Source organism: Barbus barbus (assembly GCF_936440315.1).
Source record: "Barbus barbus genome assembly, chromosome: 21".
Lineage (NCBI taxonomy): Eukaryota > Metazoa > Chordata > Actinopteri > Cypriniformes > Cyprinidae > Barbus > Barbus barbus.
The window spans coordinates 7,122,501-7,146,355 of NC_136749.1; the positions used below are offsets into that span (position 1 = coordinate 7,122,501).

Genomic DNA, 23,855 nt, shown 5'->3' on the forward strand with positions numbered 1-23,855 from the left:
TTTATATGTGTCCCACCTTCCTGCTGCCAGCTGGTGGTGCTAAGACTATAACTGAATGCTGGCATGTAGATGTCTTCAGGCAAGGTCATTTATCAAACGTGAAGTTTGGGGCAGATTGGATATTGCATGTTTTAGTTAGTGTAAAACATGACATTTCCTGTTGCCAACTGGTGACACTATAACTATAACTGCATATTTTCATCTAGATGTCTTCAGGACAGTACTCTTATCACACATGTGAAACTTGGGGCAGATCAGATATTGCATGTTTAAGTTAGTGTAAAAGTCATTTCCTGTTGCCAGCAGGTGATGCTATGATAATAACTGAATATTAGCCTTTAGATGTGTTCAGGCCAGGACTGACCAAATACAATCTTGAGGTTATTAAATACAAAATACCAACTACAATCTGATGTTATTAAATCTCTAGGAGGAGTTTGTTACAGTGTAAAACATGTCACTTCCTGTTGCCAGCAGGTGGCACTATAACTGAATATGGGCATGAGCATGTGTTCTGGGGACTCATTTATAAAACGTAGATTTCATCCTAAAAGTGTACGTAGGCACAACAGCTAGATTTTGCGTACGCACAAAATGACAGAATCTGCACAAAAATCACATTATAAATCTCAGTCAGGGGAAGATTGTGCGTATGTGCATCTCCACCCCGTCTCATCCCCGAAATAACTATACTTTTTTTTTTTTTACTATGCATAACCTAATCTGCATATTCCATGCATATTCCCATCCACGTGACACCATGTATAACACCGTCAAAGGTACAAGACATTAACGTCCGTGTAAATTCAATTCTGAGAATTGTTTGTAAACACATTTTAAATGTTAGAAATGCATTGCTGAAACATGTTACAAAGACTGTGAACTATGTAGTAATTAATTGTGGAGTTAGACCGTTAAACAGTTTTTCACCATTTTCGTGATCAGGATTTTTTTTGGGCAATCGAGCCACCACACTATAGTTATTAGATTTGTTCGACTTGAAGCAGCGCTGCAAACTGATCAGTGTGACATCAAAGTACAGTGAGAGCTACAGAGAGCAGACGCTCCTGATGCTTTCGAATCGCTCTCGCTGTACTTTGATGTCATACACTGATCATTCTGCAGCACTGCTTCAAGTCGAACACACCTAATAACTAGAGCGCATTAGCATCAGTGGTTCACGGCTCAATCGCGAGTCACTGTCATTACCGTTAGTTACTAAAGCCTACAGTTTGCTAGCTAGCCATGGCTTGTCACTTAAATGCATAAAACCTGGTTGCGATCATTTACAAAACAGCTCAATCTCCTTATTAAATAAGCTGCTAGAGGAAGACAGTTGACAGAGATGGCAGCTTTTCCACGAGAGGGTGTGGCTTCAGTGCCGACAGCGGACACGCCCCTAGCATTTGAGAGCAGATAATACTGCTTATTTTTTAGCATTCAATTATTTTTATAGCATTCAATTTTGGCTGGGTGGTTAATAACACATTTTTCTGTGGTGTGACAAGCTCAGAACACACATTTAATATTGACTTTACACGGACTTTAAGGAAATATGAGATACGGACTATAAATGCCATTTGTGCCATACACATACATTTTTATTGCTAAAAATAATCCAGTATTCTTGTTATGTTTTAAAATAAATATATCAAAATATCCATAAAAACAAAAATCTTTAAAATAGTTCTCAGATAAATATTTTAGAATGGAGTTGATCTCATTCTTTTCCACTGTTTTAAACAATTCAAATCAAATTAAATTTCTGAAGTTTTGCTGATAAGGTGAGCATCTTTAGCTATTTTTAGTGGAAACCGATAGGCCTATATGCAGAGTAAATACAATTGTCTGACTTGGTGCGTCACTGACAAAGTATCTTAAAAAGGAAACTTGCAAATATTACCATTTCTTCAAGTTGTTTCCTTCTAATACAGTGGTATTTTTCATAATGTTGCAGAGATGCCTTTACACGACATCAACACCTCCGTGCAGCTGTACAGTATATCACTGGATATACAAATATTTCTAAATTCATATAATTTTGTTTTAACTTCTGCATAATGATTTTATGTCATTTCAGTCCTTATCTCCATTAATGAGAGTGGAATATTTAATGTAATGTGTATATCGACATGAAAACAATGTTTAAAATCGTCCTTTACTTCATTAATTTTCTCACCCCAGGAAAAAGAGTTCATACAGGTGGGTTAGAGTTTGTGTTCAGGTACGCAAATTTTCCCGTCAAGTTTTTATAAATCCCACCTTTTGCGTAGAAAGTGGTGTACGCCTCTGTCTTGGCAGGTTTTGTGCATATGCAACGGTTATAAATGAGGCCCCAGGACAGGACTCTTTTCAAACATGTGAAGTTTGGGGCAGATCGTACATTGTTTGCCCGAGGTATAACAACTTCCTGTTTCATGGTGAAAAAATTAAATTTGTCAGGCCTCCACGGATATGCCCTTCAAAGAAAACCAACGTATTTTTTCATGGGCCTGCTATATTAGTGATTTTAATGTTACGTAGCTTGTTTGGGAGCTTGTTTAATACCGTAGCTTGCTGGATAGTAAGTCACCCACTACAACTAATACCTGTGTGTGAAATAATATTAGGCTAATATTGCAAATGCTTTTACAAGCCAGCACTGTCAGGGAAAAATAGGTTGCATATTAGAAAATAGCACAGGCACAGTGTTCCTGCTTAGAATTTTGATTCAACATGATTTCCATCAGAAAATGCATAAGGCAAATCATTTTTACACTTATAACATGATTACATTTGAAGAGGGAAAAAAAGACTGAGAAAGGTGAGAAAGGCAATGAAATCATGTGGAGGTAAACTGCATTGCTACATTTTATCTGTCATTCTTGTTTTTCAAGGGGTGTGTACAAAAACCTGACAAAATTGGTAGAAAAGTCAAGCCTCAGAGGCCGCATCAACAGAAATGAGACAGTGATGAAATCCTCACCCTGAGAAATCCGTGGAGAGGACGCCATAGTCGAATATGAAGACTCTGCTTACTTGGCAAACAGTGAGGTATCCTACTGATGCAATCAAAGTATATCTGCAATTAGAACATATAATTTCAGTGTTTAAGTGTTGGAAAAACTCTGAGAAGTGTGTGAGCATGCAGAATAGATTTCTAAAAATTGTTAATAAACAGAATTTACACCAATAGTTCTGTAAAGCCATGACCACTGATTTATTATTCAAAGACATTTGAAATTAAGGCCAGGTCAATAAACAACAAATTGATAATGCTGATAAGATCTAACAGCCTATAACACAGCAGAAATGAACGTGACAGTAGACAGTCAGTAAATGCCACTAATAATTATGCATGTTCTGCGTGTCTCTGTAAATGAGCAGGCATAGTTTCGTCAAATAAATCACCTCAAACACATATGATGCTCTAAATCTTTTCAGCATCTACGTCTTAATATAGGAGAATGTGAACACATTATTTTAATTGGAATATCATACATCATGTTTTTTTAAATTTTAAACTGGATTATGTTGGACAAGAATGGGTTGAGTATATGCCATACTATTTAATATTTTTAAAACATGTTAGAATCGAGATGCTATGGTAGCAATGCCACCTTATAGAATAAGTGAGATCACTTAAAAATATATAAAGGAAAGCTCATTTAAAATCATAATTTTTGGTATGTGGTTTATGTTTTCAGCCAGGATTGTGGTTTCTGCTAAGAATTTTAATGTGGTTAAAATGTTTTGCACTTTATTAATGTATTTAATAAAATGTATTTAAATTGTTACCACTTCATTAGTGCTGGAAATAATTTTAAATAAATTATTCAAAACAAACAAACAAACAATAAATAATAATAATAATAATCTCAAATTCATTCTTATGGAAAGGTATGTAAAACCTGTCTGAGCAAGCAACGTTAAGCAAAGAGGGTGGGGTTTATTTAAGAGATTATTCTGCATAGCTCTATCTATCAGATGAGGCAGAAGTGGAAAAAGTTATAAAATAGTGCAGGACAGGTCTTACAAGTGCTCTCTCATGTCTGATCAAAAGACACCCACCCTATCAAGAAAAGTACACATCGCTTTGCATAATGGATAAGCAATGTTACACAAGAAAATTGAGACATTGCTCACCTGTGAACATTGTCTACACTGGCTTTGATCATAATTCCATAACAAGCCAATACCAGGATGAAGACATGTATGGCATACCTGTCACAGCAAGAACAAGAACAAATTATTTAAGGCTATTATTTCAAAAATACAGTATATGTTAGGGCTGTGTTAGATTGTTCTGCAGAGTTCGGAACATTTGCTGGGTAGTCATTAGGGTGTCCTAGGTGGTTGCTAAAGTGTTCCAGGCAGAGTTAAGTTTGACAGTATTTTGATAGTCAACTTTAGACATTCTACAAACAGTTAGTAACTTTGCAACTAAATGTCAACTAGCAGTCATTAGAGTATTAGTAGACTGTCTGCTTAATATCTAACACTATTTACTATTTACCGATTATAAGAAACTTTGCAAGTATATGTCAAATTATTCTACTAACCCTAAACCTAACAGTTTACTCTGCGAGTTAGTATACATGTAATTGCAAATTAATGAGAATTAGTTGACATAGTTGCAAAGTTACTTATAGTTAGTGTAATGTCTAAGGTGGACTATCAAAATAAAGTGTAAAACAAAATATGAAATGCAAACGTTACTATGGACATTTTCTTATGGAAAGATAAACTGAAGTTTCCGAGAAGTAATAAGGTAAACCTTATTCTAGATTCAGCAAATAAATCGAGAGATTATTTGTTATTAACTGACATCAGTTTGTAAATGCAAACAATTGCATTGCTCGGGCAAACTGCTATAGAGTTAGTGTCGCTGTAGAGTTAGAAGTAGGGATGCACCGAATGTTCGGCAACTGAAATTATTAAAATTATAAAAAATTATTATTTCGGCATGAAAAGACCGAAATGAAATGTACTGAACAATGACATTTTGGTAATGCAATCAAATAGCAACCAGGGTAGAGTGACAGGTGTGCACGCTTTATAATGAAGCAAAATTGTTGGCAGTGTGGAAGCATTTAAAACTGTCAAAGGATGCAAAAATCATTACAAGCACCGACAGCCAGAGATCGTACTGTCGTATCGTATCGTATTTAGTACTGCATTGCATGGCTTCAATGAGAAGAGGAACCGGTGGTTGTCGCTGTTTATTGTGAGGATTGAAATAGTCTTAAACAATTAGTAAATAAACAGCAGAACGATGTTTAGTAATACATGCACAAATTGCATGTATACTGACAGGATTGCATGAGCTCACAGTGCTATCTGATTGTTAACCAGGGTTGAAAGTAGGGCTGTCAAATTGGCTGAAAAACTAAATTCGAATTTTGGACTAAAATATTATCAAAATTCGAATTATATTCAAATTTAAAAGGCATAATTTCTGTTGGGGGGGGGGTGCTTTTGGCTTCTCTCCTGAGGCCACAAGAGGGCGCATCGAGCAAAATATTACCGTATTAATGCACATTTCTTCAGAGCAATAAAAAAACAAGACTATCTTTGAAAAACGTGCATAATGTTTAAAATAATGTTTATAAACCATATATAATTAATTACATTGCTTAAACAATTAGAAACAACAAGCATCATATAAATATGTAATACTAGGGACCAAAAACCAATCACAAAGAGTAGCCTACTTTTTTCATTTAAAAAACATGATGCGCGGTGGGATGCAGAAAAAATTGCCATAAAGTCCCGAGACATGTTTTTTGAAAGTTGAACTTACAAAAATTTTACATGGCTTTCTAGACATGCCGCTCTCTTGAGCGAGGTGCGCGTGCAAAATATCATAACATGCATTCTGTGTGAACAGCTTGGTTCCAGTTTTGAGGTAAACAACATCTCCACACTGATGTTCTCTTTTCCGCAATATTTTGAATGAGCAGCGCCACATCCAGTGGGTTCAACTGGATAGGCATTAAAATGCAATGACACCTACACTGTCATCGTATCTTGTGTGTCACATATAAGGCTGCCTGACGCATATCTAAAAATCGAATGCAGCATTTTTGCATTCGAATGTGGATTTTTATTTGAAATTCGACAAATATTCAAAATTCGAAAAAACAAATTATGGCCCTAGTTCAAAGTCCAAAGGAGGAAAATCTGTGCAAAAACCAGTGGTGTCAAAAGTATTCACATTCATTACTCAAGTAGAAGTATAGATACTAGGGTTTAAAAAGACTTCTGTAGAAGTTGAAGTATCAACTCAAGTTTTTTACTCAAGTAAAAGTGTAAAAGTACTGGTTTCAAAACTACTTAAAGTATAAAAGTAAAAGTAATGGAAGGAAAAAAAAATGCCATTAAGGACAAAAGCTTAGGCCGCGGCACAGGGGCCTATTGTGCACTATCCCACCTCCTCAAAAAATTTTTTTCTAAAGGCCATAATGACTATAATGTTATATTAAAATGTTAATGTTGAAAAATGTGGGATGCACTAGGCTACCTGTTTCAGCCGGATATGTGCCCACTGAAAATGAACGCATTTTGGTACAATGCAAATGCATTAAAAAACCATATATGTGTACTACTGAGCATTAACGTGTTTCATGGAGCGGAAGATATGATGACTAGTTGCCTGTAAGTATTGTAATGGTGCAAAAAGTCAAACTTCAGAGGCATGTCATCAATAACCTTTATTGGAATGTAAATGTACATCCAAGCTTAGCTGCAGGAATCTGTGAGGGCAACGGACGAAGAGAAAGCACCCGTTTGATAAATGAGCCAGTAGTGGAGAAATAATAACTTTTAAGAAATTATCTTTTTTGAGTGTCACGTCCCAAAACCATTCAAGCTGGCGGTTATTAAGCCTCTTATTAAGAAACCACAACTAGATTCTAATGAACTGGCAAATTACAGACCCATTTCAAATCTTCCGTTTATGTCAAAAATTTTAGAAAAAGTTGTGTCTACTCAATTATGCTCCTTTTTGCAAAAAAATGATCTCTATGAAGAATTTCAATCAGGTTTCAGGCCCAATCATAGTACAGAAACTGCACTTGTTAAAATTACGAATGACTTACTACTTGCTTCAGATCAAGGCTGCACCTCATTGCTAGTATTACTTGATCTTAGTGCTGCGTTTGACACTATAGACCATAATATACTCATAGATCGATTACAAAAATATATTGGTATTCAAGGACAGGCTTTAAGATGGTTTAGATCCTACCTGTCCGATCGCTACCACTTTGTTCATTTAAATGGGGAGTCATCTCAATTATCACCAGTAAAGTATGGAGTACCACAAGGATCTGTCCTAGGTCCTCTGCTATTTTCAATTTACATGTTGCCCCTTGGAAATATTATTAGAAAACACGGGATAAGTTTTCATTGCTATGCTGATGATACTCAATTATATATCTCAACAAAACCAGATGAAACTTCTCAACTAAGATAATAGATTGTGTAAAAAGTGTAAAAGATTGGATGACCAATAATTTCCTCCTACTAAATTCAGATAAGACAGAGATATTACTTATTGGACCAAAAAACCGTACACAGAATCTCGTGGATTATAATTTGCAACTAGACGGATGTACTGTTACGTCCTCTAAAGTCAAAAATCTGGGTGTTATTTTAGACAGCAACTTGTCCTTTGAAAATCATATTTCCCATGTTACAAAAACAGCATTCTTCCATCTTAGAAACCTTGCCAAGCTTCGAAGCATGCTACCTGTTTCTGATGCAGAAAAGCTAGTTCATGCATTCATGACCTCTAGACTGGACTATTGTAATGCACTGCTAGCTGGTTGTCCTGCATCTTCAATAAACAAGCTACAGATAGTCCAAAATGCAGCAGCTAGAGTTCTTACCAGATCAAGAAAATATGATCATATTACTCCAATTTTACAGTCTCTGCATTGGCTACCTATTAAGTTCCGTATCATTTACAAATTATTATTACTTGCCTATAAGGCCCTAAATGGTTTAGCACCTGCGTACCTAACTTGTCTTCTACCACGCTATAATCCAACCCGCTCTCTAAGGTCGCAAAACTCTGGACTTTTGGTAGTACCTAGGATAGCAAAGTCCACTAAAGGAGATAGAGCTTTTTCACATTTGGCTCCCAAACTCTGGAATAGCCTTCCTGATAACGTTCGGGGTTCAGACACACTCTCTCTGTTTAAATCTAGATTAAAGACACATCTCTTTAGCCAAGCATACACATAATGCATTTTATAATCTTGTACTGCAGTTATATCTGATCAAATGTACATTATTATTATTCTTTAGCTTGGGTTGAACAATTTATTTTTGCTTAGATGGAACAGCAGCTACGCTAATCATGTCTCTGCTTGTCTCTACGTTTCTGCCACGGGATTAACATCCCGTGGTAGCCAGGAATTACAGAACTTCAGTCTGGATCTAACCATTACATGATCTGAGATGACCGAACACCTGAGATGGAGGATCAGCGCCGGGAGATGACGTATGTGTCCCTGATCGTAGGCAGAGGCCAAACACCTGGATGAACGCCAGAGACAGATCCCCATTGAGGACCCCGCCACTTAGACAGCCATCGGAAAAGACCACTGGAACCAGCTGAGCCCATTCAACCTGACTTGCTGCAGTTTGGAACTGAACTGCTGGTTTGTTTGGCCAGAGGAGAATTGGCCCCCTGACTGAGCCTGGTTTCTCCCAAGGTTTTTTTTCTCTATTCTGTCACCGATGGAGTTTTGGTTCCTTGCCGCTGTCGCCTCTGGCTTGCTTAGTTGGGGACGCTTCATTCCAGCGATATCGCCGACCTTATTGCAAAGACACTATTCAAACTTATTGACACTTTATTTTCCTTTTTTTGATATTGTGCAGTGCTTTGACACAATTTGCATTGTAAAAAGCGCTATATAAGTAAGGTGACTTGACTTGACTTGACTTGAGTGTGACGTGATTTGTGTCATGTGCGATGGATCGCGTACAAACCAATAGGGTGTCGGAATGGTATAGGTTTATATTCTCATCCAACCACAATTCACTATCCGGATGGCGCGATTTATCTGGATAGGTTTTTATTTATTTTTTTATTTTTTTTGAGCGATGAGCAAGGGCGATGCTAGGATTTTCATTTTAGGGGGGCTCAGCCCCCAATGATGGTATAATAATAAAAAATAAATAAATATTTCCAAAAAAAATTATTAATAGGGTAGGATGGTATACTAAACTTATTGCAGTATTCCACTGTATTGCATAGATGGGTATAACATCCGAGTACAAGCCAAATACAAGTCTACCTGATCTCACACACACACACACACACCTGTTTACTGTACAAACCAAAAATGTTACTGTTTGCATTACTAGTACAAATCTTTTTCTATGCTCAAGTACAAACAGAAAATTGTAAACGTAAAACATCATATCACTTTAAACTTACACAGACTATCCATATTAGCAATATAAACAACACAGCTATAAGGCTGGACAATGGATTAAACTATGTGGGTGCTGTGATTAACTTTTAAAAGTAAAAAAATAAAAAATAAAAAAAATCCGCAAAACTGAAGCAGTCTGTGAGAAGGACACACAATGAGTGCACTGACTGAGTGCTGTCTGTCACTGTCTTTAATCACTTCTATGCATAACTGTATGGTAGTTAATGCCACATGCACTGTAATATTAAGTTCTATATTGAAAGCTAAATTTTCAAATGAAAATAGCAATAACGTGATCGTTTTATAAAGTATGCGTATAATGTGTTAAGGGCTTTCGCTGAAGGAAATAGCTGTGGTGTGATGAGTGGTGAATGCAGCGAAAACTTTACAGAAGATTGGAAACCGATTGCTCTCCCATGACTTTTTGTAAACTGTATTTAAGACAAAGAACTGCTAAAGCCCCCCTAAAAATGACCTAGCAACGCCCATGACGATGACAAGCCGGAATGAAAACGAGCCGAAATGAAATAGGAGAAACGAGGCTATTTTTAAAATATAAGGAGTAGACAGTACAGATAATTGCGTGAAAATGTAAGGAGTAGAAGTAAAAAGTAATTTAAAAAGTTAAATTTCTACTTAAGTAAGGTAACGAAGTATTTGTACTTCGTTACTTGACACCTCTGGCAAAAACAGTGTTACTTGTCAGTTGCTCAGTAACATTTTTATGAATTTTTACAAGGCATGGATGTAACATTGTGATGTGTGACAAACATCTTCCTAAATTCGTAATAAGAATCATTTATAAATCTGCTGTTGTCAACAAAAAGAAGCACTGAGGTCTTCCTGCGGGTTTCCGCCTAAATAAAAGCACAGATAAAAAACAGAAAAAAACGCTAATTTATAAATGTTAGTATTGTTATTTTACAGTTTTTTTCTTTAAAATAAAATAAAAAAAGACAATAATAATGATAATAATAATTACAACAGCTCTATTAATACATTATAACATTCACACATAGTTTTCAAATTTGGATCTGTAATGTTTTAAAAAAAAATCTCTTCTGCTCAGCAAGGCTGTATTTGTACAGTAAAACATACAAAAACAGTAATATTGTGAAATATTTTTACAATTTAAATAACTAATTTGTGTGTGAATAGATCTGGACCTGTCACTGGACCTTTCATAAATCATTCTAATATGCTGATTTGCTGCTCAAAGTTTTCCAGTTTTCCTGTTTGTCTTTAGCCAATCACACACCTGATTCAAGAAGGGCCAAAAAAAAATTTATTTTAAGTTATATTGTGCTTTGTTGGTTTAATGTCTGCTAGAAATTTCTTTGTTAAATAAATATTTGTAAATTGCTATTTTGTCATTTATTTATTTTTTCTTTGAGTAAAAAGCACATTTCTGCTATTTAACTTATAGAAATATCTTTTAAATGTAAAGTCAGCAACACCAAAGCGCCAAAACTATCAAAAATTTATTTAAAAAATGTTTGCATAGTGTTAAATAAATTTGATACTTTTGGAGCTTTGCTGTTGCCGACTTTACATTTAAAAGATGTTTCTACTTGTTTTTTAGTCAAGCACCCATTTGAGATCGATGTTGCTTGCTCATTGCTATTTAACTTATGCAATGGTGAAAAAAAGCTGTCAAAATACATGGAGAAGAAAAAAAACTAAACAAAAAAGAGCACCAAGAACCGTGTTCTGTATTCGACCTTCGGTCCAGTGTTTCATTTTGTTCAGTTTTGGCTTCAGCCAAGAATTTTCATTTCAATGCATCCCTAGTTAGAACTGGTGAATGCGGTTTACGGGTTTCATAGAAAGAGAATGATGTGCACCAAATCAGTCACTGTAGAAATTAAATATTTTAATGGTCGTGGACAAAATAGCTCAACACAAGAGCCAATGCAAATGCAGTGACACATGAAATAAAACTAAGGCTGTCCTCGACTAAAGATTTTTCTGGTCGACTAGTAGTTGTTCATTTTAAGCATTAGTCAACTGATCACACGTTTATTAATAAACCATTTAAATCATTATAATGAGCCTTTAATTGCCTATATAGCCTAATAAGCACTCAAGCACACACATAAAGCTTGCCACAGCGCACCGGCAGAAGTAATGATTATGAATGTGTCAGTGATGAACAGTAAGGAGACTGCATTAACATTTTAATAATTAGATAAACTAGTGCTTTCTTTGTTTTCAGTTTAAGAGATGAAGTGGGCGACATTGACTCGTCATCTCCGAAGTAGTGATGCACCTGTATGTGATGTTTCATATGGATTGTCACGGACCGCTTCGGGAACGCCGTGGAAAAAACAGAGTCTGGGTCCAAGTGCAGGTAAGGGTATTTCATATAAACAAAAAAGCCAACACGGCAAAAAACAAAGCAGTAACGGAATGGGATACAAGACGGCAACACAGTGCATGTATCCCCAGACCAGAGCAAACACTACAATAACGCAATTAATACAACCAGGCAGAGTGGTGAGAGAGAGGAGAATATATGGTCTGTGGCAATGGGGAACAGCTGAGGGTGTAATAATGAGTGTAATAGTTGACAGGTGTGTGTGGTTTGTGACAGGTGTGTGGAGTTTAGGAAGATGGAGTCCGGGAGGACGGGAGATGGTGACCTCTGGCGGTGAAAGGAAGAACTGCAGGACCCGGACTCATGACAATGGATTACATAATCTTGAGAATATTTGTTTTCCATTTGAATTGGTTCATTTGAAAGTATACATTTCACTCTCTTGTAAGATATTAGACAGACACGGAGTTTCACGCTTAAGTTCACAGACCGAGATGGAAGAAAGTGCATGCTGGGGGCAGTCGTGGCCTAATGGTTAGAGAGTCGGACTAGTAACTTGAAGGTTGTGGGTTTGAGTCTCAGGTCCAGCAGGAATTGTTGGTGGAGGGAGTGAATGTCCAGCACTCTCGATACCACGACTGAGGTGAGACCCTGAATGGCTTAGCTCCTCAGTACTTGAGCAAGCCCTTATCACATTATAGTCCGCTGCGTCATCAAAACTTTGATAATTATCCATTAACCAAGATGGCAGCCAAGGCAGTTTATTGTTTGAGTGTCAGTGCATGAGGTCTGAGTTTATGTTTTTATATAAGATTTTTTATCTCATTTAAGTCTGAATGAGTGGTTCTCTCAAGATAAACATCACCACTTTCAATCTGGGATCTTTGTATGTTATATTCTTTTTGGATGTCATTGGATTGCCACAGAACTCTAACTCAGACTTTGGCCTGCTTGGAATCCACCTGCTGGTGTACATCTCCTAAGAAAGGACAAAGTATCTCATTTAAGTCTGAGGTCTGATCTTTTTGGATTTTCTCCTGGCCGAATAGCAGATGGACTATGTGAGCTGTTCGACCTTGGTTGAGGCTTGAAGGACCATCAGGAATCCATCTACGCTACTGGTGTATGGCTGTTAAATTCTTAAGAATTAAGGATTCAGTTTTGCTGCTGGGTTTTTCCAGGCCCAGTGGCATATTTATTGTTAAAGCTGTGGACCTTGGGGATAGCAGTGTGACTGAGTTTGTTCGGGTCTACAGATCTCCCCTTTTCAATTGGTTTCAATTGTTCAGTCTGAAATCCATCTGGCTACCTGATTTACACAACTTTTAATACATCAGCATATAAACTGGCATCATATGTGTTTTTTTATATATTCCTGTTGCTCATTTTTTGCAACCAGGGATCAAATGAATTAAATTGACAAAATAAGGAGAGTGAACGCTGGTTGTATTTGCTATACTTCAGAACTCTCAACTTCACCAACAAAAATTCTAGAGCTATATCATCAGTCAGTCAACTTGCCTCATATACTGAAAGTTTTTTACTTCCAAGTGTATACAATTGAGATTTTGTATCTTCTGAATCTTATGGTGTTAAATGACTATTTTACTGGCACAGAGGACTCTTTTTTCAGTTTGCCGTTAATAAGGGTCCTGATAAATCATTTCCTGTTAACCTAAAATTACAATGTATGATAATGCTATTATTGATGTTATCTGGAAATGTTCAGCCAAATCCTGGGCCTATTACATCTATGCATTGTTTACCCACTCCCTCAGATTTTACAAGTAGAACAGGCCTTGGGTTTATACATTTAAATTTTAGAAGTTTGATTCCTAAGCTGGATATGATTAAGATTTGGGTAAATATGACAAACACTGACATAATCGTTCTTTTTGAAACCTAGCTTAAGAAATCGATCACTGATGATTTAATTTATATTGATGGCTATAAAGTCTACAGAACTGGTTGGGTGGCCATCTATCTTTGGCAATCTAAGTTTGTTAGCTCTGTAACTTTGTCAATTACTAGAGCTAAACAGTTTGAGGTTTTGGCCATCAAAGTGGGTGTTTCGAAAGTCTCTAAAATCACTGTGGTTGGCTGTCTACTACAAGGGATGCTCTCAAAGCTTTTTCAGATATTTTGCATGAGTTAAATGACTCTGAGTTCATCCTTATGGGTGATTTAAATTGGGACTGGCTCTCTGGGACCTCAGATTGTTTTAAAGAATTGTGACTCTTTAAGCCTTACGCAACTTATTAATTCACCAACAAGGCTAAATCTTAAAGTTCAACATAAATCTACCTTACTGGATCTAATCATAACAAATGCTGCTCATAAATTTACTTCAACTGGCATATTCTGTAATGATATCAGTGATCATTGTGTAATTGCTTGTGTCCGGGATACAAAAATGCAGGTAAAACCTCGTTTTATTTTTAAAAGATATTATAAAAATTTTGAGGAGCAAGCTTTTTTGCATGATTTATACCATAGTTATCTTAGAAGAGTAACTCTAATACAGGATGTTGAACTGGCATGGGAATATTTTCAATAAATTTTTCAGTCCATCTCTAATAAACATGTTCCCATTAAGAAGTTCAGGATCAGTGGTAGGGATAATCCCTGGTTATCAGATAGTCTTTCCGAATTAAAGAAATAAATCATGGACAAGCCAGATTTTCAAACACCCCTGCTGACTGGTCTACATTCAAAACATTAAGGAATAAGTGCGCATTGATGATTAGGAAGTCTAAATCAGAGTTTTATTTAAAGTCAGTCACAGAGAATTTAAATAATCCTTCAAAATTGTGGAAATTAATTAAATCCATGTCAGGGACTCATGTAGCCTCTAGCCTTCCTGAATATATTCAGGTTGACTTAGATAAAATAAACAAAGTTACTATGATCAACCAATTAAATAAACAAACACTTTATACATGTATTTGTAGTCTGTATTTGACAGTTTAAATGCAAATACAACTGTCCCATGTTCTGTGATTATACAAGCGACTTTAAATATGGATGTTTTTGTTTTTAAACCTGTTTCAGTAAATCAAATTTGTAAAGCGTTGAAAGGCATTGATAACAAAACATCTGTAGGCCCAGATAACTTAGACCCTTATCTTTCAAAGGTGGCAGCGGATGTTATTGCTGAGCCAATTACTCATATTTTTAATCTAAGTTTTTTATTGAATTCTTTACCTAAAATCTGGAAAGCTGCTTATTTTCTCCCATTATTTAAAGGTGGTGATCCCTCAGACATGAACAACTATCATCCCATCTCCAAAATCTCAGTTTTGGCCAAGATTCTTTAATCTCAGGTAAATGTACAGTTAAACCAGTTTATATTTGATAATAACATTTTAAATTATTTTCAATCTGGTTTTAGAACTGGCCATAGTACCATTACTGCTGCTACAGTAGTGTTAAATTATATTATTGGTGCCCTGGATAAAAAACAGCACTGCGCAGCATTATTTGTGGATCTATCCAAGGCGTTTGATTCAGTGAATCATGACTTACTGCTAAACAAACTTAGCAGTGCTGGTTTTGGACCAGGGACATTGAAATTGTTTAGAAATTATTTGGTAGATCGGACTCAGTGTGTTCATGTGGAGGACCTCAAATCTGATTTTCTTGATATATCTAAAGGGGTCCCCCAGGGTTCCATTTTGGGACATATTTTGTTTTCTATTTATATAAATGATTTGGGCAAGGACATTCAAGCAAAAAAAAAAACTTTTATTTATACACTTGCTCCATCTATATAACACAGGTGGTGAAAGAGCTTCAGATTGCATTTCAGTCACTGGAAGATGCTCTGGTTAGTTTAAAATTCATTTTAAATTCACAGAAAACAAAGTTTATGTTTCTTTCAAAAGCTCAGGGACAAGTATTTGATAATCTTAGCATTTTTGCATCTGATGGTAAAATTATTGAAAGAGTACCTTCTTACAAGTACTTGGGTATTTGGATTGATAAGCTTTTATTCAATATACACATTCTAATCAGGAAGCTCAAACTGAAGCATGGCTTTTATTTTAGAAATAAATCTAATTTTACTTTTAATGCCAAAAAGAAACTTGTAGAAGCTACTTTCCTAACTGTGCTTGATTATGGTGATATATTATACATGTATGCGGCCACTTCTATCTTAAGCCTTGATTCGGTATACCATGCTTCACTACGTTTTATTACAAATGCAATATCACGTACTCATCATTGCATTCTATATGAGATGGTGGGTTGGACATCATTAGCTATACGTAGAAAACAGCAATGGTACATTTTTATCTATAAAGCAATGTTAGGTAAACTTCCAGCTTACCTCTGTACTCTTCTTTGTCATTGTTTCGGCAATTACCAGCTACGCTCTTCCAAGTGTTTGCTTTTTAACATACCTCGAGTTTGTACAGAACTGGGGAAAACTGCATTTTCATATTGTGCACCCTGGGCATGGAATAATTTGCAAAAAGATCTAAAACTAGATAAATTTGTGTCTATTGGTGAATTTAAAGGCATCATAAAGAGAGTGGTATTGGAATCTTGTGATTGTTTTTGTAGGAGCCGCATTTGAGTTTATTTTTGGTTGCCCAAAAGCAGATGAAGTTTGATCTTTCTTGCCCCTTCTGTAGCTCAAGACACTTCATGTCTTGTGTAAAGACTTTTTAAAGATAACACATAGAGACAAGCTCAGTTTTATAAAGACCAAAGGCATATGCTTTGGATGTCTCTCCACAGGCCACATTAGCAGAGACTGCAAAAGGCGTCTCAGCTGAAAAGTATGTAAGCAAGCTCACCCTAGTGTCCTACATATTGAGGCCAAAGATAGTATCATCAAAAAGGCAGAAGGATCCTCTGATGTTACAGGCAATGCATCAGCAGGGTTATGTGGTCACATAGGGGCCGGAGACCAAGAGAGTGTGCTGTCCATTGTTCCAGTTCAGGTTAAGGCAGCAAAAGGCAGCCAAGTCTTATAGGTATATGCTCTCCTGGACCCTGGATCCTCCGCCACCTTCTGCTCCGAGGATCTTATGTTTCGGCTCAATCTGAAGGGAAGAAAAACATAAATTCTTCTACACACAATGAATCAAGAAAAAACTGTTCCAACTCATGTCGTCTCTGAAGTTGAAGTTTCAGCACTGGACAGCAATAACTTCTTACCTCTTCCTGATCTCTTCACTCAAAAAGAAATGCCAGTTACCACAAACAGCATTCCCAAGCAGAAAGACTTAGCACAATGGAAGTATCTAAGTCAAGTCAAACTTCCCAGCATTAATTCAAAGGTGGAGCTTTTGATTGGCACAAATGCTCCAAAGTGCATAGAACCATGGGAGGTTGTTAATAGTCAAGGTGGGGGCCCCTACGCAGTTAGAACCTTATTGGGGTGGGTTGTAAACGGGCCACTGAGAAGTGCTAATGGCAGTGCAGAGAATGTGACTGTGAATAGGATATCAGTTACAAGTCTAGAACAGCTTCTGATCTCACAGTATAATCAGGATTTCAGTGAGGTAGCATCTGAGGAGAAGACTGAAATGTCAGTTGAGGACAGAAGGTTTTTAGAGGTCTTACAAGGTGGACATTACTATCTGAAGTTGCCCTTTAGGAAAACTGATGTCAGCATGCCTAACAATCGCCAAGTTGCAGAACAGCGCCTCCAAACTCTGAAAAGGAAAATGAAAAAAGATGAGCAATACAAACAGGAATATGTTGACTTTATCAATGACATCTTTGAAAATAATTATGCAGAAGAGGTCCCAGAGGAAGAACTCACACAGGCACCTGGAAAGGTATGGTACATACCACACCACGGAGTGTATCACCCCAAAAAGAAGAAACTTAGAGTGGTGTTTGATTGTACAGCTGCTTACAAAGGTGTATCCCTCAACACAGAGCTACTACAGGGTCCTGATCTGACCAATTCTCTTGTCGGAGTCATTTGGAGACGTTAAATGGCACGTTAAGTCAATGTTCCATCAGGTGGGAGTAGAGAAATCAGGTGTGAACTACTTGCGCTTTCTGTGGTTGCCACAGGGTGACACCAGTCAAACCCCAAAGGAATACCGTATGCTTGTGCACATATTTGGTGCAGTGTCCTCCCCAAGTTGCGCAAGCTTCGCATTACGAAAAACTGCTGATGACAATGAAAGCTGTTTTCCCCTTCAGGTAGCTGAAACAATCCGGCACAACTTTTATGTGGATGATTGTGTTAAGTCCGTGGTTGAAGAGTCTGAAGCCATCCAGCTAGTAAAATACCTCACTGCACTATGCTACAAAGGTGGATTCCAGCTGACTCAATGGGTCAGCAATAATCGGGCAGTCCTAGCATCCATTCCAAAAGAAAAATGGGCAAAAGAAATCAAAACACTGGATCTTGACAAAGACAGCCTACCAATGGAAAGAGCCCTGGGATTGCAGTGGTGTGTGGACTCTGACCATTTCCAGTTTAACATCAATTTAAGCCAGAAGCCACATACCCGCAGAGGCATACAGTACTTTCTGTTGTAAGTTCCATTTTTGATCCCCTCGGGTTTCTTGCTCCTCTCATTCTCCCAGCCAAGCAGTTGCTACAGGAGCTCTGCCAGAGAGGCTTTGGATGGGACGAACCTTTGCCCCAAGCTGTAGTAGACAGGTGGGAAGGATGGACAAACAGTCTAGAAAGAATAAAAGGCTTCAGTGTTGCACGTTGTTTGAAACCAAAAGGCTATGGAACAACAAAGTGTGCAGAACTACACCACTTTGCTGACGCCAGTGAGAATGGCTATGGCTCAGTGAGCTACATAAGACAAGCTAATGAACAGGACATTGTACATGTCACTTTTCTCATGGGAAAGTCCAGAGTCCTTCCTTTAAAGAACATCACAGTACCACGTCTGGAGCTGGCCGCTGCAGCATTGTTGATAAAGGTGGACAAAATGCTAAGGAGAGAACTACATCTACCCTTAAAGCCCTCCGTTTTCTGGACTGACAGCCAAACCGTACTTAAGTACATTAGAAGTGACACTGCAAGATTTAAAACGTATGTAGCCAACAGGGTCTCGCTGATTCGGGATAACTCAGAGCTGTCTCAATGGAGATACGCAAGAAGTAAAGACAATCCAGCTGATGATTCCTCGAGAGGATTGAATGCAGGTAAATTCATGGAACAAAGGAGATGGATGCATGGCCCAGAGTTCCTATGGAAACCTGAGGAAAGTTGGTTAGAGGTGGAGGCATTGCGCTCAGTGTTACAGGATGATCCAGAGGTCAGGAGAAACACTACTGTGTTTACAACAGTGGTGAACACTGAAACACCCACAGACCAGCTTATTTCATACTTTTCAAATTGGATTAGGCTACTTAAAGCAGTGGCATGGTACATCAAACTGAAAAAGGCCTTGATACTGAGAATCAAAAAACAAAAGGGCTTCCCATCGTATCAAGTCACTACCCGCTCCCACAGCCAAAAGGTGAGCCCAAGCCTTGAGGGTTTCAGCACCAAACCCGGTGGGGACAGCTCCTCACAGTGGAAGATCTCTTACAGGCAGAAAGGTCAGTTATCTCTTATGTTCAGAGGCAAGCATTCCCTGCTGAAATTACAACACTGCAAATGACCCCACCTAAAGTGAAAAGGAGCAGCAGGATCTGTAGGCTTGATCCTGTGCTAGATGAAGGCATCTTAAGAGTAGGTGGCCGGATGCATAAATCTGCCATGCCTGATGAAACTAAACACCCCTGTATCTTGCCCAAAGATTCACACATTTCAATTCTTCTTTTAAGACACATTCATGAACGCTGTGGTCATAGTGGCAGGAACCACATGCTCTCAGAGCTCCGTAAGAAATATTGGATTATTAAGACCAACTCCTTAGCAAGAAAGGTGCTCTCAAGATGTGTCATGTGTGGACGTGTGAAGGGCAAAGCAGGTGAGCAAAAAATGGCAGATTTGCCACTAGAAAGAATCCTACCTGACCTCCCTCCCTTTACCAATGTCGGATTGGACTACTTTGGCCCGATTGAAGCGAGGCGAGGAAGAAGCACCATCAAAAGGTATGGAGTTCTGTTTACATGTATGTCTAGCAGAGCTGTTCATTTGGAAGTAGCTTTCTCAGTAGACACTGACTCATGCATTCACGCTGTGAGGAGATTTGTTTGCAGAAGGGGGCAGATTAAGCACATCAGATCATACAACGGAACGAACTTGGTGGGTGCTCAGGTGGAACTCAAGAAAGCTCTGATGACACTGGACAAGTTGAAGATCCAGGATGCCCTGCTTCCTGATGGAATCGAGTGGAGTTTCAACCCACCAGCTGCATCGCACCATGGCGGAGTCTGGGAAAGGCTTATAAGATCTGTTCGTTACGTGCTGTACTCCACACTCCATCAACAGTCCATCGATGATGAGGGTCTTCAAACTCTATTCTGTGAGGTAGAGGCTATTCTAAACAACCGTCCCCTCTCCACAGTGTCCTCAGACCCATATGACCTAGAACCGCTGACCCCAAACCACCTCCTCCTGCTGAAAACTCAGCCCATCATGCCTCCTGGAATCTTCCTGAAATCAGACCTTTATGCTAGACGCCGCTGGAAACAGGTACAGTACATGGCAGATCTCTTCTGGCATAGATGGACCAAAGAATACCTTCTTCTACTCCAGGAAAGGCAAAAATGGACTGTAGTGAAGAAGAACCTGAATGTTGGAGATCTTGTTCTGGTGGTTGACCCCACTGCTCCTAGAGGGTCATGGCCATTAGGAAGAGTTCTAGAGACCAAGCCTGATCGAAAGGGGCTGGTCCGATCCGTGAAGCTCCAGACACAGACTTCAATCCTTGATAGGCCCATTACCAAGCTGTGCCGAATTCTGGAAAATGAAGAGTGTCCGGTACCCCTTAAAGATCACCAATAAGGGATGTAATGTATACATATATACATATTTTTCTAAAAGTATTAAGAAATTATTTGATTTTTGGCTCCTTTTTTGTATTTATTTTAAATAATTGATTCTATAGAGAACAATTAGGGGCCGGTGTGTAGGAGCCGCATTTGAGTTTATTTTTGGTTTCATAATTTACTTATAATTGTCTTTTCTATTGCATTTGAGTGGTACACCTTCTACAGCCAGAGAGGGCGCTATCCTATAAGTTGGAGCATGAAGCGTAGAAGGAGAGACAGAAGGAGAAGGCGTGCCAGCAGATACAGGCTGCATCCGAAACCGCATACTCAACGAGTAGGTACTTTTTTTCAAGAAGTACTTACTTAACGAGCGCTAAAAGAGTACGCACTTTACAGCCAAATCTCCTTGAGTATGAATGAGATCCGCCATGTTTACGTTATCATGTGATCTATGACGTTATTACAAGTGCAAAAACAAAAGATATGAGTGACAGGTTTAATTCATCTATCTGTAAATATTCTGATGCTGAAGAAATTTGCTAATTTTTGGTCTTGTTGAAGAAAAAGCTGCCCTTATGATTGCAGTAGCCTATAACCCACAAATTTTGGGTTGATTTAAGTTTTTCTTTTTTAACTCAACTAATATAACCCTACAGTTTCATCCTTAAAGAAATTATTTTTTATTACGAAAAAACAAAATCGTTCATCCACATGCAAAACTGGCTTAAATCTCCTTTGTTTTCCTCTTTTTCTTGTTAAATGTCGCTCTCGTTTCAACAAGAAACGAGAGGGTTTCTCATTATTTTTATATTGTAGACATCCATCGATTAGTGATGAAAAAATTGCCGCTCTGGTGGAAACAACAGGAGACCGTGCCGTGACTGAGAGCAGCTCGATGGTGTTTAGTGTCCCGCAGCAGCAGCAGCTGAATAGTTCTGCGTTCAAATGCACACAATAGACTAAAGCTTGCTGCAAAACCCCAGCAAACATAACCATGAATGTGTCTGCGGGAAATAAGGAGATATTTGAATTATTTACTAATAAACTAATGTTTTCTGAGTCCGTGTCTGAAGGATGAAGTTGCTGATCCTGACTCACCGTCTCCTCATTAGACGCGCCTTTAGAGAGAAATGCATCTTTATTGATTATGATTAAGATTATAATAAAAGAGTTTTTGTTTTCATTTTTTTTATTTCGTTAAGTGATAATTTAAAGCTTTCTATAGATATATTTATCATGTCTGTGAGGCATGTATTCGCTCAGCTTCGGTTCATTTTTGTGAAGCACTCCTGTTCAAGACGAGACGGCAGAAAGCACATCATGTTTGTTTTCTTTGTTTGTGCACACACATACAAGTACACCCTTTACAGGTCCGAATGATGTATTACTCTTACCTTTATAAAAAATAAAAAATAAAAATGACAGCATAGGCTATTTTAATTAGTTTCCACTGAAAACAATGCAAGTGTTTGCGCTGGTGCCTCCATGTCCTGCAGAGCGCGCTTTAGCTTCCACTCTCCGCACAAACTCAGATATATATATATATATAGCCTACATTATTATTATAGCAGGTTTAACGTTTAAACATTCTTATATACTATTTTATTTTTGGCAAGTTGTGATGATATAAGAAGGCTAAATTGATCAAACATAGGCTATGATCAGCTCATGCAGCTGGCCGCTTGGTCGTTACTTAAAAAAACAAAAACTTATAGGCTATTTAACGAACAAAAATGCTCCAATCGTTTTTCTAAATTAACTTAAAAAACAAAACCAAATATAATAATTTTGCCATTACACACACAACTGAACTATTTTAATAGCCAAAACAGTAGTATAAACTGTTTTAGGAGAAGGGGTGAAAAAAAGACAGGCTCGGGTCGGACACGGGCCGGTAATTCTGATAAGCTGTCGGACGTGGGCCGGGCTAGGGCCTGAGCTTCTCGGGCCAGGGCCAAAATTTTAGGCCCGTGCAGTGCTCTAGTTCATTGTTAAAGCTACTACCATCTTTCCCTGAGCTTGTATATTCTGCAGTAATAATAATAAAAATAAAATAAGAGCGACAGGCGCACAAACATCTCAAAGCATCAATAAATCCACAACCCTATCTAGTATGTTTTCCTCCATGTTTGTAATTTCTGTGTCAATCAGCTGCTCAAAGATCTTACCTTTGGAGAGGATTGTTGATTTTACTCGAAAAATGTAAGTATTACTTAGAAATTAAGATTCCTTCAGAATGCATTGGTTGCCCAACACTTATGAACAATAATAATGATAAATGCTGACCAATAATTAATTATATTTTTTAGTGAAACAAGCAAAATGTAATTTTCTTTTTCATATGCCATAGCTATGCATGACTGTACACTAGACAAATGCAGCCAAGGTGAATACATCTCAATTTTCAGTCAAGTAATAAATTAATGCATATGTTAATAACAATTATATTTTATTTACTGACAACAGGAAACATGAACAAATGAGTAAAATGTAAATACAAGTAAGCATGACAATAAATAAACAAGTCAACAACACATGAAAAAGCTTTATTCAAACATATTGTTCTAACAATCATGTATTTACAGGCAGTGAACCACATCTACTGCATCTCAACACAGCTGAGCCAGTTCTGCAGCTTTATTCTGATGAAGACCACCGTGTCCAGCTTCACCTGTCTCTGCTGTCCATCATGCCCCTCACTGCAGCAGTCAGACTTTATATTTGTGTTATCCTTTTTTTCCCACAAATACCGCGGTCACCTGCTCCTCCACAAAAGCTCTGCATCAAATGCACAGAAATCAAGAATCAGAAAAGCGCTGTAACAGCTTCGTTTGAAATGACAATAATTAAAATAAACTAAACCTTAAGATTTAAAATAATTTGTTATTCATTTCAGTAACTGAAAAGTTTTCAGCTCACTGAGAGCCTTTGAATATTCTTGTAGAATATGTTCCTGTCTCTTATTAAATAGACATTTAATGGTCTTTAAGATGTATAAGGTTTATGTAAATGCACTTTGGAGACGCGAGTGTTTACTGGAGCTGTTCACTATAAACATACACTGTAATGTTACTGTCTAGTATCTACACCTTCAGCAAATCAACAGTTTACTATACAGTAGCTCAAGAAATGCGATTTTAACACATGTAACCGTGTTTTTGATCGATAATACTCACATTTGTAAGCACCCGCGTCGCTGATCTCCGTCAGGTTCGATGATGACGTATCCTCTCGCG

General features: G+C 37.7%; 1 protein-coding gene across 1 annotated transcript in view; it reads right to left on the reverse strand.

Annotated features, from left to right (window-relative positions):
- The window catches only part of mboat1 (membrane bound O-acyltransferase domain containing 1), a 150,397-nt gene that overhangs the window by 85,320 nt on the left and 41,222 nt on the right, over positions 1-23,855 (reverse strand). Inside the window, exons 3-4 of the mRNA XM_079445877.1 lie at positions 4,126-4,203; positions 2,966-3,061 (exon numbers count right to left, since the gene is read on the reverse strand). Coding sequence (XP_079302003.1) covers positions 2,966-3,061; positions 4,126-4,203 — 174 coding nt within the window. The remainder of the gene's footprint in view (positions 1-2,965; positions 3,062-4,125; positions 4,204-23,855) is intronic.